Source organism: Pan troglodytes, chromosome 19, assembly GCF_028858775.2.
Source record: "Pan troglodytes isolate AG18354 chromosome 19, NHGRI_mPanTro3-v2.0_pri, whole genome shotgun sequence".
NCBI lineage: Eukaryota > Metazoa > Chordata > Mammalia > Primates > Hominidae > Pan > Pan troglodytes.
The window spans coordinates 82171623-82188577 of NC_072417.2; the positions used below are offsets into that span (position 1 = coordinate 82171623).

General features: G+C 37.8%; 1 protein-coding gene across 1 annotated transcript in view; it reads right to left on the minus strand.

Annotated features, from left to right (window-relative positions):
• The window catches only part of ABCA10 (ATP binding cassette subfamily A member 10), an 80688-nt gene that overhangs the window by 48207 nt on the left and 15526 nt on the right, over nucleotides 1–16955 (minus strand). The window contains 2 exon segments of the mRNA XM_063799246.1: nucleotides 1579–1637; nucleotides 6020–6188. Coding sequence (XP_063655316.1) covers nucleotides 1579–1637; nucleotides 6020–6188 — 228 coding nt within the window.

The following is a 16955-nucleotide window of genomic DNA, read 5'->3' on the forward strand; positions in this document are numbered from 1 at the left end:
TTCTCTAATTTTCCACAATAATGATATTTTCACATCACAGAAATGTTTTTGTGTTTTAATTTGAAACATTATCAAACAATGAAGTTTTTCTTTTTTTTTTTTTTTTTTAGTATTTATTGATCATTCTTGGGTGTTTCTCAGAGAGGGGGATTTGGCAGGGTCATAGGACAATAGTGGAGGGAAGGTCAGCAGATAAACATGTGAACAAGGGTCTCTGGCTTTCCTAGGCAGAGGACCCTGCGGTCTTCCGCAGTGTTTGTGTCCCTGGGTACTTGAGATTAGGGAGTGGTGATGACTCTTAAGGAGCATGCTGCCTTCAAGCATCTGTTTAACAAAGCACATCTTGCACCGCCCTTAATCCATTTAACCCTGAGTGGACACAGCACATGTTTCAGAGAGCAAGGGGTTGGGGGTAAGGCCATAGATTAACAGCATCCCAAGGCAGAAGAATTTTTCTTAGTACAGAACAAAATGGAGTCTCCCATGTCTACTTCTTTCTACACAGGCACAGCAACAATCTGATTTCTCTTTCCTTTCCCCACACTTCCCCCTCTTCCACTGGACAAAACCGCCATCGTCATCATGGCCCGTTCTCAATGAGCTGCTGGGTACACCTCCCAGAGGGGGTGGCGGCCGGGCAGAGGGGCCCCCCACCTCCCAGACGGGGCGGCTGCCGGGCGGGGGCTGCCCCCCACCTCCCTCCCGGACTGGGCGGCTGGCCGGGCAGGGGCTGCCCCCCACCTCCTGGAGGGGGCGGCTGCCAGGCGGAGATGCTCACTTCCCAGACGGGGTGGCTGCCGGGCGGAGGGGCTCCTCACTTCTCAGACGGGGCGGCCGGGCAGAGACGCTCCTCATCTCCCAGACAGGGTGGAGGTCGGGCAGAGACACTCCTCAGTTCCCAGACGGGGTCGCGGCCGGGCAGGGGCGCTCCTCACATCCCAGATGATGGGCGGCGGGGCAGAGGCGCTCCCCACATCTCAGACGATGGGCGGCGGGGCAGAGACGCTCCTCACTTCCTAGACGGGATGGTGGCCGGGAAGAGGCGCTCCTCACTTCCCAGACTGGGAGGCCGGGCAGAGGGGCTCCTCACATCCCAGACGATGGGCAGCCAGGCAGAGATGCTCCTCGCTTCCCAGACGGGGTGGCGGCCGGGCAGAGGCTGCAATCTCGGCACTTTGGGAGGCCAAGGCAGGCGGCTGGGAGGTGGAGGTTGTAGCGAGCCGAGATCACGCCACTGCACTCCAGCCTGGGCAACATTGAGCACTGAGTGAGCGAGACTCCGTCTGCAATCCCGGCACCTCAGGAGGCCGAGGCTAGCAGATCACTCGCGGTTAGGAGCTGGAGACCAGCCCGGCCAACATGGCGAAACCCCGTCTCCACCAAAAAAATCCGAAAACCAGTCAGGCGTGGCAGCACGCGCCTGCAATCCCAGGCAGGCGAATCAGGCAGGGAGGTTGCAGTGAGCCGAGATGGCGGCACTACAGTCCAGCCTCCGCTTGGCATCAGAGGGAGACCGTGGACAGAGGGAGGGGTTGGGGGAGGGGTAGGGGGAGAGGGACAGGGAGTTTTTCTTTTTACCTTGCAATGCTTCTACTTTTCCAGTCTTTCCATTATATTCTTTTATAACATTTCTGATTCTGAAAGAAGATGAAGTAATTTTCATGTAAATGCATTTTCTAGTATTAATAACACAGATTACAGTTCATAACTAAGCCTGAACTTCACAGTAAAGGGTATCACTCTCAGTGGGATGTAAGGAGGGCAGTAATAAAAGCCCTCCCCTGACCACTCCCAAAAGAGATTTACACAGACCTGCTAATACTCTTATCAAACTTGGCATTTCATATATTCCAGCTATTTCTCTAAGTTATCAAATAAATAAGGGAAAGCTAAAATTGAAAAAAAAAAGAAGGAAAGAAGGAAGGGAGAGAAAGAAAAAAGGGAGAGAGGCTTTCCCTCAATCCTGAATCCCTCTCAATCATTATCTTTCACAGGCAAATTTGTCAAAATAATAATATTTACTCCCTATTTCCATTGCTTTATCCCACATTTATTTCCCAACCTAAGACAACATAGCTTCTCACTATACTACTCCACAAAAAACTATTCCCAATGAAATTCACCAATGACCATTCTAGTTACCAAATCTAATGAACACTTTTTAGTCCTTATTTGATATACTTCATCACTGTTTTAAACTATTACTCACTCTTTTGTTTTCTTAAGTCTCTAACTCCCTGGCTTCTACACTTTGGTTCCACATCTTCCTCTTACTATTCCGTTTTGGCATACTTTATGGACTCCTTAAATTGGATTTTATACTTGGCCAACTATTTTTCTTATTCTCAAACCTTTGCCATACAATCTTACCCACTCTCATGGCTTCAACTCCTACCTAAATTCTAATGATTCCCAAATTTGTGTTTTAGAGATTTCTTCAAAGTTTCAGATATTCTGCTTTTTACTATATATCTACACTTGGATATCAAACTGAACGCATTATATTTTCCTCTAAACTGGCCCACTTCCATTCTCTATCTCAGTTAGAATTTCTACTATCTACCCAGGAACTCAAGCTAAGAGCCTGAGAGGCATCCTTAACTCTCTCTCTCTCCCTTTTTCACCCCATCCTGTGACCTACAAAATTATTACAATTTAACTTTAAGAATTTATGAATTTAACTTTATAAATCTATTTGAATTTATCTCTTTACTACTTTTCTTGTACCTTCTTGCCCAGGCTCTTGTCATCTTTCACCTCAACCAGGGCTATGACCTCTGTGCTTTATTTTTAATTGTCCCTTGTCTATCAGCAACAGTCTCTTTCCTTCTGCAATGCGGAGGACATATCAGAGACTACATTTCACGGAACCCTCTTTTCAGTATCAGATTTTGCTAATGAGAAGAACTTGGGCAAGATTTGGAGAGCAGAAATGAAGCAAGGTCATTATTCTCGGGTCACGTGAGCCAAGCATATACGCAGGCTCGAGGTTTGCAGCAGCTTCTCAGACTTCTTGACAAGGACTGCTTTGCTACTGCAGATTCAGATAACTGGTGAGAGATTTCCCAGAAAATCCCTGACATTTGCAGCAGTATACTCACAAACTTCTTGAAAAACACCCATTTCTGTGCATCAGGCTAAGGTCCTCAGTGGCTATTTCCTGACTTTCTGGTTGTAACTTAACCTTCTCTCCTCTAACTCTTGTACATTTGTGAATCCCTAATCCCTGTATTAAACTCCTTTACTCCCACAATATTTCCAGCAACTCACTTTTCCTGACCAGACCTAGACTGGTAAAATGTCGTAAATATTTCCATTTCTCCAGTTATGTCACCCTCAAATCCATTCTTCATAAAGCTGCCAAAGTGATCTATCAAAGTTCTGGTTACCTAATTTGCCTCCTTAAAATCATTCAGTGATTCCCCACACTATACAGGATAGCCTAATCTCCTTACCTTGGCAAGCAAAATCTTCCATGATCAGATTTGGTCCCTACCTCTTAAAGTTAACCTCTCTCTTTTCTTGTACTTTAAGGTCAGAAATGTTAGTTCCTTGTGTTCCCTATACATACACACTGTGTCTTGCTCTACTAGGTGGCTTATGCCATATCCCCTGTGTGGAAGGACCTTCACATACCCCACCATACTTTATATGACCAAGACCTTTCTCTTTCATAAGACTCACCTTAAGAGTCACCTCCTTTTGACTTTCCCCACTACACTACACTAGGTTGGATGATCCTTCTTTATTTCTTTTAATTCTCTGTGTTCAGCTCTACTACTTCTTTTATCAGTTATCTATTTTAGTATCTATTTCCTTAGACTCTGTACTTCCTGAGGTTAAAGACTATCATTAATCTCTGTATCCTAATTCTAGCAGAGGGACTGATTAATGATGAATAAGTTAACAAAGTAATTAATTTGTCAATAGGAACAGTCTGGTCCAGAACGATCAAAGAGTTGCTGGTTTCAGGCATGTTAGGCCACTTCCTATAGGATGTTCCTTCTATCTCTAGGTACATATAGAGGGAATATCAAGGTGGATGACACTGTATGCAGGTTTAGACAGGCTAGAACTGTCACAATTATCTGAGAGTACACTCAATTCATATTAATGTCGTAAGGGCAAATTAGACCCAAGACCACTGAATAGGATGACTAGCATCAACCACTTAGGAGACCTAAATAACCGCTCTTCATACCATACAACAACACCCATCTCCATTGTTCACTGGATTAATACGGATCAAACTCATGATCCTGGGCATTTATTGAACCATGTCCTAAAAGACGAGCTTTCGGCCTGACAAAAGAGGAAATAATATAATTTAGTCCTAATTTAATTTGTTATGTGCAACAATACTAAATTTTCTGTTGTCAACGTAATTACTATAAGAATTAATACCAAAGAAAGTGATAAACTATAGCTACAGAATAGCTATAAAAGTTTTCATGCAGGAGATGGGACTTGAAAGACTACTAAAAATTATAGAATTTGAGAAATTTCCTCAACTCCAGGGAATAGAGAACTTTCACCTTGATCTTTTCATATTAGGTTATAGTATTCCCCTTTTCCTGTTGTCTCCTTCCTCATTTCCCACTGCTCCCAGATAATTTCACCAATCACCTTTTACATATCTGTTTCAAAATAATGTGAACTGAGATAGGTCTAACTGATTTAGTATATTTGGGATATTCCTAACAGCTAATATTTATTGAACACCTAGCAATGGGCCATGTAAAAGCTTCACATGTGATAGCTCATTGACTCTTTATGACAAATTGTGTATTATTGTTATGCTCATTTTTAAGATGAAGAAACTGAGGCATAGGAGGTTAATACTTTAGCTGAAATTAATAAGGGGCAAAGTCAGGATTCAAACCAGTTGGTTTAAACCTACAGACTACACCATAATCACTATGATCTACTGTCTCCTGAAAATATACTTTTAAAAAGATAACTTCACGCAAATAGAATGTCACTTAAGAATACTGCCCAAAAATCTTGAATAAAATAAGCAAATACCTAGGGAAGTATGCACTAAATTATAGAAGAATGTTTTACTGATGGCTCTCCCTGCTTTATTTCTTATTTGTTTACTTTCAGTCAATCAAACCAGTTTGAATATACAACTAACATTTATGCAGTTTCTATTATGTAACAGGCATATATGCTTAATTATCTTATGGATTATTTATATTATTAAAGATGAAAGAGAGGAATTCTATTCTATTTATTTATTTACTTCTGAGACAGGGTCTGGGTCTGTCGCCCAGGCTGGAGTGCAAGTGGCGCCATACTGGCTCACTGCAAACTCCACCTCTTGGGCTCAAGCCATCCTCCCACGTCAGCCTCCCCAGTAGCTGGGACTACAGGCATGCACCACCATGCCTGGCTAATTTTTGTATTTTTTGTAAAGACAGGGTTTCACCGTGTTGCTCAGGCTGGTCTCAAACTCCTGAGCTCAAGTGATCCGCCCATCTGAGCCTACAAAAGTACTGGGATTACAGGTGTGAGCCCCTGCACCTGGCCATATATTCTTAGAAATGAATGAAAAAGAAGCTTAGCTAGATCATATAGTTTAATTGAAAGTCACAAAGCTATTAAATTGTGAAGAGACCTTTTGACTTCAAAATTTCAGTCCCTATACTCCCTACGGGAAGATAGTCTAAGTTTGAAAAACATGTATAATATATACTTATATACTGCATATGTATACATATACATAACATAGCCATGTGTGTGTTAGAAGACAAAGCAGAGAGGGAGTATAAGTAGTGGGAGATGATAATATGGAAGACAGAAGATGAGAGGCAAGAAAATGATAGGTCTCTTAAATTTTACTGTTGATAGTATCAACAGTATTCACTTTGAAAATGGTGAATGAGAGGAATTTAGGATGATGGCAGAGAAATAATAAAAAGAAAAGAACACATAATCTATATCAACATTTGACCTGCAGCTTCATTTACTAAGCTTTTACCTATAAGTGTACATAGTCATGTAATTTCTTAGTTACCTTATGGCTTCTTTTCCATGGAATTCTGGAGACACCGGTTCAAAAGAATCATCAGAGGAATGCTCAGGATTTATTTCATTCTCAAAGATTTCATGATGAGTATTTTGATGTTTGGACCAAAATGAAGACTTAAGGAAAAATAATGGAGAATCCCCATGGCCATCTTTATCTAATTAATTAAGATACAATTACATATTGCATCAATTATACCACGCCAATAAAAAGGGACATCTGTCCTTTACTTGATATCAATTTTGAACTTAAGTTATTTATCTTGGGCATTTATATTTATAATTTTTTTTTTTGAGACAGTCACGCTCTGTTGCCCAGGCAGGAGTGCAATGGCACGATCCTGGCTCACCGCAACCTCCGCCTCCCAGGTTCAAGCGATTTCTCCTGCCTCAGCTTCCCAAGTAGCTATTACAGGCACCTGCCACCACGCCCGGCTAATTTTTGTATTTTTATTAGAGGCAGGGTTTCACCATGCTGGCCAGGCTGGTCTCGAACTCCCAACCTCAGGCGATCCGCCCACCTCGGCCTCCCAAAGTGCTGGGATTACAGGCGTGAGCCACCGCGCCCGGCTATAATGTTAAAAATAAAGCATTACAGGTGCATTAAAGTTAAGACAGTGCTGTGGCTTTCGATAAGTTATCAGCTATGATTGACAAAAATAAAAGAGCTCATGAAAGGGAATACAGTTCTAGCTGTAGGGAATCATATCAAACATCAAGAACTTCACTTTTTGGATTTCCAGACATTTGGATGCTAAAAAAAGAGATGTGTAAGCTGATCCTGCCATAGCATATGAAGATATATTATTTTGATAATATAGAAAAAAACTAATATTGAAAATAGTGAGTATATAATTCACTGTAAAATAAAAGAGAACTTTTTTCCAAGTCCTAAGAATACAACAAAAGCACAAAAATGAACATATTAAGAATGTTAAGGTAGACGTAAGGCTGGACAACTGCTGTCAAATAGGAAAAGGACATAGAAAGGAAGAAAATTAAAATTAAAGGATCAGATGTAGGAAGCATGGGGAATTTTTTTAATTCATTAGAAAAATTAAATAAGCACAGATTAAATTGTTTCTGCTGGAAGCCTTCTCATGTTTTATTTTATATAAATTTTTTTCAACCAAATACATAGATAATTCTTTAACTTTTTATGACCTGGAATTATACAGGGATCTTTATCAAGAGATAGTTCATCTCATTCTCAGGTAGAAGGGGCTCTATGTATAATCAATTAAAAATGGCTTGACAGTTAAATGGACTTATATCTATTAGAGTAGAAAATACAAGTGCAGATCTAAAGAAGGAAAGAAAATAATTGAGATGGTGTTTTAATGATATATCCACAAAATAGGAATTTATTGGTGGTAAGAGGGGGAAATTTAAAAGATTTTTCAGAAACTGTAGGATAATTAAAAATACAGAATTTTCACATGTAATATTTCACTGCAAGCTGTTACTGAAAGCTAATATAATGTAGGGGGATGGAGCTGAGCAAAAGAAGAGCTAAGGAAGAAGAGACACAACATATAAACTTCTTGATGTATGAAAGCAAAAGATGTTGATGACATGTAGAAAAATATATGGGAAAGAATGGAAAAGTTATAGATAGAAATTCTTTGACAAGAGAAATGTAAATAGTATTGCAGTTTTAGAGATATTATGTGGGAGAGAAGAAATGTTCAAAGATGAAAATATGTAAACAGATCTAGAGTTGAACTAGCCAAAAAGAGAAATTACACTATGAAAAAACAAAGAAAAAATTTTAGAAGGGGAAACAAATTAAAATTCAAAAATGAATTCATTTTATTCATAGAAATTATAGTATTTTTTAAAACATATCAAAAATCAAACTAATGTTTTATATTCTTGTTTTGCTACTACTGTAGTTATTGCCTGTCCTGGTCAGTGCCTCACCCCTAGTAGCCAAAGCCGGAAACCAGTGAGCCATCCTCATCTCTTTTCCCTCTCACTTCCCCCAACTTCTATATAATTAACCACCAAATCAAATTTCTATTACCTAAGAACCTCGTGAATCTGTTCTCCCCTCTGCATTACAATGACATCTTAATTTGATCCTCTCAAACAGATTAGTATCCACCTGCTTTGAGCCCATTCCTCATGCAGCTGCCAGAGAGAGCTTCCTAAAAGGCAAATCTCACCAGTGAAAGAGCCTACATACACTACTACTTCAGTCTGTCTCCATTTTTTGCACCAGTCGTTCTAATGCTTTTGGATTTTTTGTACAAACGATAGTTCAAGAAACAAATATATTGTGTTAAGGATAGTTTAAAAGCCTATCTGCTATGCTATAACCATCACTGCAAAAATAAAATGATATTTTCACTACAAAATACAGATAGAGAAAAGCTACGATCTCACAATAGAGAAGACAATTTCAAATTGAAGAATTAAGGTATATAAATAAATTTCACATTCTTTCTCTTATCTGACAAGGTGAAAATTTTGTCACAGATCATCACCAATACTTGAGTTGCCCAAGAGGACACAGTCCAAAATTCTGTACATTCCCTATCAAGTGAAAATTATCACCAGGCACCTATAGAGGGGCTTAATTGGAGACAAGCCTCAGAATCTCAGGGATCTTTACATGCTATATTGTCCTGTGCCATGTACATTTGGAAAAATCTCCCGGTAATTATTGTAAACTGGTTAATAATTTCTACATCACAGACTCCTACTATGCACCAGCTCTGCCAAACGATTTTTAATTTCCCTTATGATATACTATTTCACGTTGCTGGGCATACATGCTGGTGACTATATGGCTGGATAACTGTTGTCACATAGGAAAGGATATAGAAAGGAAGAAAATTAAAATGTATTGCTGGGCATACATGCTGTTGACAATATGGCTGTGGACAAAATGTGTTTTCAAGACTCTTTAAGATGATTTGTTTTTAAGACTCTTCTCCACAAGATAAACTTACCTATCCTCTAAATGCAATTTGAGGTGTTTCCTCCATGCCTTTTCTAATTTGACAACCCTAGAACTTACCCTCTCATGGAACCTTGTGGTATCCTCTTATTACACTTCTTACACTACATTTAACTATCAATTTACATAAGTATTTCCAATGCTAACTGCAAAAGCCTTGAAGACTCAGACTGTTTAACCCATCGTAGGCTTCAATAAGCAGTTACATTTTAAATGGATAAGTAGATTAAACCTGATGTCTAATTGGTACAGATACCATTAGCAATTCTTGGCTTGTTTTGGTTCAGTAAAAGAATTATAAGTGTAAAAACATTTACATATAATCTGGTCTAAAAATAAAGATTTGAAAGATGCTTATAAAAATTTAGATTGACCAGGCACAGTGGCTCACGCCTGAAATCCCAGCACTTTGGGAGACCAAGACAGCTAAATGGCTTGAGGCCAGGAGTTTGAGACCAGCCTGGATAACATGGCAAAACCCCGTATCTACAAAATTACCAAAATTAGCTGGGTGTGGTGGTGTATGCTGGTAGTTCCAGCTACTGGGGAGGCTGAGGTGGGAAGATTGCTTGAGTCTGGGAGGCAGAGGTTGCAGTGAGCTGAGATTGTACCACTGCACTCCAGCCTGGGTGACACAGTGAGACCCTGTCTCAAAAAAATAAATAAATAAATTAGATTTAAAAATATGTATTATACCCAACTAAAGGTAAGTGAAATTTAATCAAATGTAAGGACTTTAAAAAAGAATTTTAATTTGAAGCTGAGAGAGAAAAAGAGTTCATTCTTGCCTTACTTCATCAAATATTTATTGAGAGCCTCCTATATACAACGTAGCCTCTAGATGGAAAAACACTTTGTTCATCCTGAATAAAGTTCAAATGGAAAGGCACATATATGCATTTATTTAATTTGCTGGGAATTTATTGAGCATCTACTAGGTGCCAAACACTGTTGTGATGCATCAGTGTCATAAAAAGCAAATCTCTCTTCCCTTGTGGGGATCTACATTCTAGGGAAACAAAACAGAATAAACAATAAAATATTCAATTCTATTAATATTTAAAAAGAAAGAGCATTAGGTCAGAGTTTCAAAGTTCTAGTCCAAATTCTGCTAAATGTGTTCTTGGCCAGTCATGCAACTTCTCTAGATCACTGTTTTGGCACCTCTAAGATGTGTGTTCTGGACTAAATAATGAACTAAAAGCTGATTATTAAAATTATAGATTATACAAACAGGAATTGAAAAGAAAAAGTCAAATTCAATTTTCCCAGGTTTAAAGATTACTTGTACTTCTGGGCAGTGGGGCTGGGGGAATATTGGAAAAGAAAAACAAGATGACTATGAATAAGTGAAGGACTTAAAGAAACATGAAAATGTTGCCTATTAAAAGCTAATTAAAGTCTAGAGATGAGGAATTTGTGTTACCATATTAATTATCAAAAAGCTCTCAGTTCGATGTAAAACTTGTAATTCTAATCACAACAGAAGATCATGAAGCGGAAATGGTAAAAACACAAATGTAATATCCCTAGAATTACCATAAGTCTGGCGTTTCTATCTTTATAGCTAACTGTTATAATTGAGCTTCATAGTAGATGGAATTTGAGCATACAATGTCTGTGAACAAAGAACATTATTGTTCTTATTAAAGCTTAAAAACCCATCATCATGTTGTAGAAACTACATTAAATTTAGGACCTCCAGAAATTAGGTAGATACAAATGACACAGAAAATGTGATTCTAGAATAATACTTTTTCTTTTAAACAATATATTCTATGTAAAATTTGTCCCCTGACATGCTCAGAGGTATCATTTAAAGGAAAAAAATGAAGTTGGTACAGCAGACATCAATAAGGTGTGGAATAGGACTTCTCAGCACTTGTTCCCCAGCAGAAACATTAACTTGAAACGACTATCCACACTCAAAAATACCTTCACAAGCGCTAAGGAAACCAGCTGACAGAGTACAGCACCTGAGTGTAGTAGATCAGAAGTAAGAAAAGATGCATTGAAGAGGGCAGAAAGGACAGTTTAACAATACCTGTGCCACCACTTCCCAACCTGTCAGGCAGCACAGCATGAAAAGAGATACTCACCACTTGAGGAAATGAGAGATTGTTTCCTGTCTGTGCAAAAGCATTTTAGTTTGATGTAGACTCTGTCTCACATCATATACAAATTGGTCCCAACTTGCAAAGCTTCAACTTATGATTTTTCAACTTTTCAATAGATTTATTGGGATGAAATGCCATCATAAGTTGAGGAACATCTCTACAAAAATCAACTCAAAATGGAGTAAAGACTTAAAAGTAAAACCTGAAACTGTAAAACTACTAGAAGGAAACGGGGGAGAGGGGAGCTTCATGACACTGGTTTGGGCAATGATTTTTTTTGGATAGGACCCCAGAAGCATGAGCAACAAAACAAAAGTAGACACATGGGATTACATCAAACTAAAAAGCTTTTGCACAGCCAGAAAAGGAATCAACAGAGTAATTAGAAAATATTTGCAAATGATACATCTGATAAGAGGTTAATATACAAAATATACAGCAAACTCAATAGTAAGAAAAAATAACCCAATTTGAAAACGAGCAAAGGACCTAAATAAACGTTTCTAAAAAGAAGACATAAAAATGGCCAAGAAGAATATGAAAAAGTACTCAACATCACTAATCATCAGGGAAATGCAAATTAAAACCATAACGTGATAGCACCTCACATCTCTTGCAAGGGATGCTATCGAAAAGATGAAAGGTAAAAAGTGTTGGCAACGATGTGGAGAAAAGGGAAGCCTTGCCACTGTTGGTGAAAATGTAAATGAGTACAACCATTATGAAAAACATGATGGAGGTTCCCAAAAAGGTAAAAATAGAACTACCACATGATTGAGCAATTACACTTCTGGTATACATCCTAAGGGAAGGAAGCCATTACATTGAAGAGATATCTGCACTCCCATATTCGTTGTAGCATTATTCACAATAGTCAAGATATGAAAACAACAAACTCAGTGTCCATCAATGGATAAATGGATAAAGAAATTGTGAGATACATATATATATACACAATAGAATACTATTTAGCTTGTAAAAAAAGGAAGGAAATTTTGTCATTTGTGACAATATGCATGAACCTGGAGATACATTATGTTAAGTAAGCCAGATACAGAAATATAAATACCATATGATCTCATTTATATGTAGAATCTAAAAAGTGGAACAAACTGAAATAAAGAATAGAATCTTGGCTACCAGGGCCTGGCAGTGAGTGGAGAGAGAGCAGGGATTGGTGAGGTTGGGAAGATGTTTGTTAGTCAAAGGATACAAAATTTTAGTTAGATAGGAGGAATAAACTCAAGAGACCCATTGTACAACATGTTGACTATAGCTAATAACAACGTATTTTGAAAATTGCTAAGAGAGTAGATTTTAAGTGTTCTCACCACAAAGAGTAAGTATATGAGGTAATGGATATGTTAATTAGCTAGATTTGACTAAGTTCACAATGTATACTATTTCAAAACATCATGTGTACATGGTAAATATATCAAGTTTTTGGCAATTAAATTATTTTAAAAAAGGTTTTGTGGTCAATAAAGTATAGAGACAGTGAATTACTAATTAAATTTTATAAGAATGTATTAGGAGGCCAGGCGAGGTGGCTCACGCCTGTAATCCCAGCACTTTGGGAGGCTGAGGTGGGCAGATCAAGAGGTCAGGAGTTCAAGACCATCCTGGCTAACACGGTGAAAGCCCATCTCTACTAAAAATACAAAAAAATTAGCTGGGCGTGGTGGCAGGTGCCTGTAGTCCTAGCTATTCGGGAGGCTGAGGCAGGAGAATGGCGTGAACCCGGGATGTGGAGCTTGCAGCGACCAAGATCACGCCACTGCACTCCAGTCTGAGGGGACAGGGCGAGACTCTGTCTCAAAAAAAAAAAAAAAGAATGTATTAGGAAAAAAATTATGTTTACTACAGAAAACCAAAAATTTAGTATGGCACAGAATTACAAAACAGAAAAAATTTAACTTTGGCAATATACAACTTATTTCTTCCTCTACCCACTACAAAGAATTCTCATTTTGTCTGCTAGCTTCCTGGGCTTTGGGGGCTAAAGAAAATTAATTTGATTTATATTATAAAGGATAACGAATGATGGACAAAGGATAAAACAAGAGATTCCAAAAGGAAGAAAGCAATGAGAAAGTAGAGTAGAGCCTAAACCAATTAGTTGAAGGACACTTTTAAGAATTTAGATGCCAGGCACAGTGGCTCACATTTGTAATCCCAGCACTTTAGGTGGCCAAGGTGGGAGGATCCCTTGAGGCCAGGAGTTTGAGGCCAGCCTGGGCAACATAGCAAGACCCCACCTCTACAAAAAAAATTTTAAAAAAGTTAGTCTGGTGTGGTGGCACATGTCTGTGGTCCCAGCTACAGAGGAGGCTGAGGTGGGAAGATAGCTTGAACCTAGGAGGTGAAGGCTGCAGTGAGCTATGATGGCACCACTCCACTTCAGCCTGGGTAGCAGGGAGACCCTATCTTCAAAACAAATAAAAAGAATTTAAAGAACAGGGTGTTTTTAATGCTCTTGCCATATGTATAAGTGACAGAATGAGTGCATACAGAAGTAGACAAGGTTTGGGATTTCAAGTTCCATTTTGCCTGTTTGAAAAATAACATTAAAGTAATTTTTTAAATTATCAAATATGAGAGTGCTTTCACTGTGATCTGTAACAAGTTAGGGCAACATGTTAAGATAATTTTATTTGGGTTATGTATGCTACATGCTGCTCTTTAGTCAAAAGAAGAAACTTTATCTAATTAGAGAATTCAATTCATTTCTTCACAGGAATAATTTTTCAAAGTAATTTTGAAGCCAATTTGCCACATACATAAGAAATTACTCATATGAACATGTTACATCACGAAATTGGAAAATTGTATTATTTGCCAGTAAGAAGCATAGGGACTAAACTGTAAACGATAGTACAATAAAGATTAAGCAAATATAAAATAAGTCTAGAAGAAAGCTATAAATATTTTTCAAATAAAATACCTGAATTAGAAATCAGATGAATATACTAAAATAAGTAGGGTTTGAAAATAACAGTAATAGTCAGATTCTGACATGTAAGAAATTATGTGTGAGGAAAACATAGATTTTTTATGGAGCTAAATAAGTACAGTCACGTGTCACTGAACAATGGTGATACCTTCTGAGAAATGTGTCATTTTGTCATTGTGCACTCTACAAACCTAATAATATAGTCTACTACACACCTAGGCTATGTGGTAGCCCATGGCTCCTAGACTACAAACCTGTACAGCATGTTACTGTACTCTATACTGTAGGAAATTGTAACACAATGGTATCTCTATCTTATCATATCTAAACATAGAAAAGGTACAGTAAAAATATGGGATTATGATCTTCTGTGACCACTGTGGTGTCTGTAGTCCATCGCTGACAAAAACATTGTTATGCAGCACATGACTGTACATTAGGTTTTAGGATTATATGTGCACACGCTATCTACAAATTTTATAGTCATTTAAAAGCCATCTGTAGAGCTTATGCTATTACTTTATTATTATTATTATTTCAATAGTTTTGAGGGAACAGGTGATATTTGGTTACATGGGTAAATTATTTAGTGGTTATTTCTGAGATTTTGGTGTACACATCACCTGAGCAGTGTACACTGCATCCAATGTGTAGTCTTTTATCCTTCAACCCCTCATCCTTCCCTCCAAGTCCCCAAAGTTCATTATATTATTCACATGCTTTTGCATCCTCATAGCTTAGCTCCCACTTATAAGCAAGAGCATATGATGTTTGGTTTTCCATTCCTGAGTTAACTTCACTTAGAATAATGGTCTCTGACTCCATCCAGGTTGCTGAAAATGCCATTATTTCATTCCTTCTTATGGATGAGTAGTATTTCATTATATATATGTATACATATACAATGGCATATATATACATATATATATGCCACGTATTTATGCCATATATATATATATATGCCATATTTCCTTTACCCACTCATTGATTGATGGGCATTTGGGCTGGTCCCATATTTTTGCAATACCACTTTACTCCTGCAAAATGGCCATAATTTAAAAAATCAAAAAAGAATAGATGTTGGCACAGATGTCGTGAGAAGGGAACACATTTACACTGCTCGTGGGAATGTAAACTTGTACAACCACTATGGAAAACAGTATGGAGATTCCTTAAAGAGCTAAAAGTGGAACTACCCTTTGATCCAGCAATCCTACTACTAGTTATCCACCCAGAGGAAAAGAAATCACTACATGAAAAAGACACTTGCATATGAATGTTTATTGCAGCACAATTTGCAATTGCAAAAATAGGGAACAAGCTTTAAATAATGTCATTATTTCATTCCTTTTTAATGGCTGAGTAGTATCCTATGGTATATATATATCATATATATACATCATATATATATATACACCACATTTTCTTTATCCACTCGTTGGTTGATAGCATCTAATGTTCATCAGAGATATTGGTGTGTAGTTTTCTTTTTTTGTTATGCCCTTTCCTGGTTTTGGTATTAGGGTGATCCTGGCTTCATAGAATGATTTAGGGAGGATTCCCTCTTTCTCTATCTTTTGAAATAGTGTCAATAGGATAGGTACCAATTCTTCTTTGAGTGTCTGACAGAATTCATCTATGAATCCGTCTGTTCCTGGACTCTTTAGGGGCAGGGGGGAGTATTTTAATTACCATTTCAATCTCACTGCTTGTTATTGGTCTGTTCAGGGTTTCTATTTCTTCCTGGTTTAATCTTGAAGGATTGCATATTTCCAGGAATTTATCCATCTCCTCTAGGTTTTCTAGTTTTTGCACATAAAGGTGTCCATAGTGGCCTTGAATGATCTTTTGTACTTCTGTGTTATCAGTTGTAATATCTCTCATTTCATTCCAAATTGAGCATATTTGGATCTTCTCTCTTTTCTTGGTGAATCTTGCTAATGGTCTATCAATTTTGTTCAACTTTTCAAAGAACCAGCTTTTTGTTTCATTTATTTTTTGTATTTTTTGTTTCAATTTCATTTAGTTCTGCTCTGATCTTGGGGATTTCTTTTCTTCTGCTGGGTTTGGGTTTGGTTTGTTTTTGTTTCTCCAGTTCCTTGAGGTGTGACCTTAGATTGTCTATTTGTGCTCTTTCAGACTTTTTGATGTAGGTATTTTATGCCATGAACTTTCTTCTTAGCACTGCTTTTTCTGTATCGCAGGGGTTTTGATAAGTTGTGTCACTATTATCATTAGGTTGAAAGAATTTTTAAATTTCCATTTTTATTTCATTGTTGACCGAACAATCATTCAGGAGCAGGTTATTTAATTTCCGTGTGTTTGCATGGTTCTGAGGGCTCCTTTTGGAGTTGATTTTCAATTTTGTTCCACTGTGGTCTGAGACAGTGCTTGATATAATGTTGATTTATTGAGACTTGTTTTGTTGCTTATCATATGGTCTATCTTGGAGAATGTTCCATGTGCTGATGAACAGAATGCATATTCTGCAGTTGTTGGGTAGAATATTCTGTAAATATTTGTTAAGTTCAGGGTATACTTTAAGACCATTGTTTCTTTGTTAACTTTCTATCTTGATGACCTGTTCAGTGCTGTCAGTGGAGTATCAAAGTCCCCCACTATTATCGTGTTGCCATTTATCTCATTTCTTAGGTCTAGTAGTAATTGCTTTTATAAATTTGAGAGCTCCAGTATTAGGTGCACACAGATTTAGGACTGTGACATTTTCCTGTTGGACTAGTCCTTTTATTATTATATAATGTCCCTCTTTGTCTTTTTTAACTGTTGTTGCTTTAAAGTCTTTTTGTCTGATATAAGAATAGCTACTCCTGTGTCCATTTGCATGGAATATCTATTCCCACCCCTTTACCTTAAGTTTATGTGAGTCCTT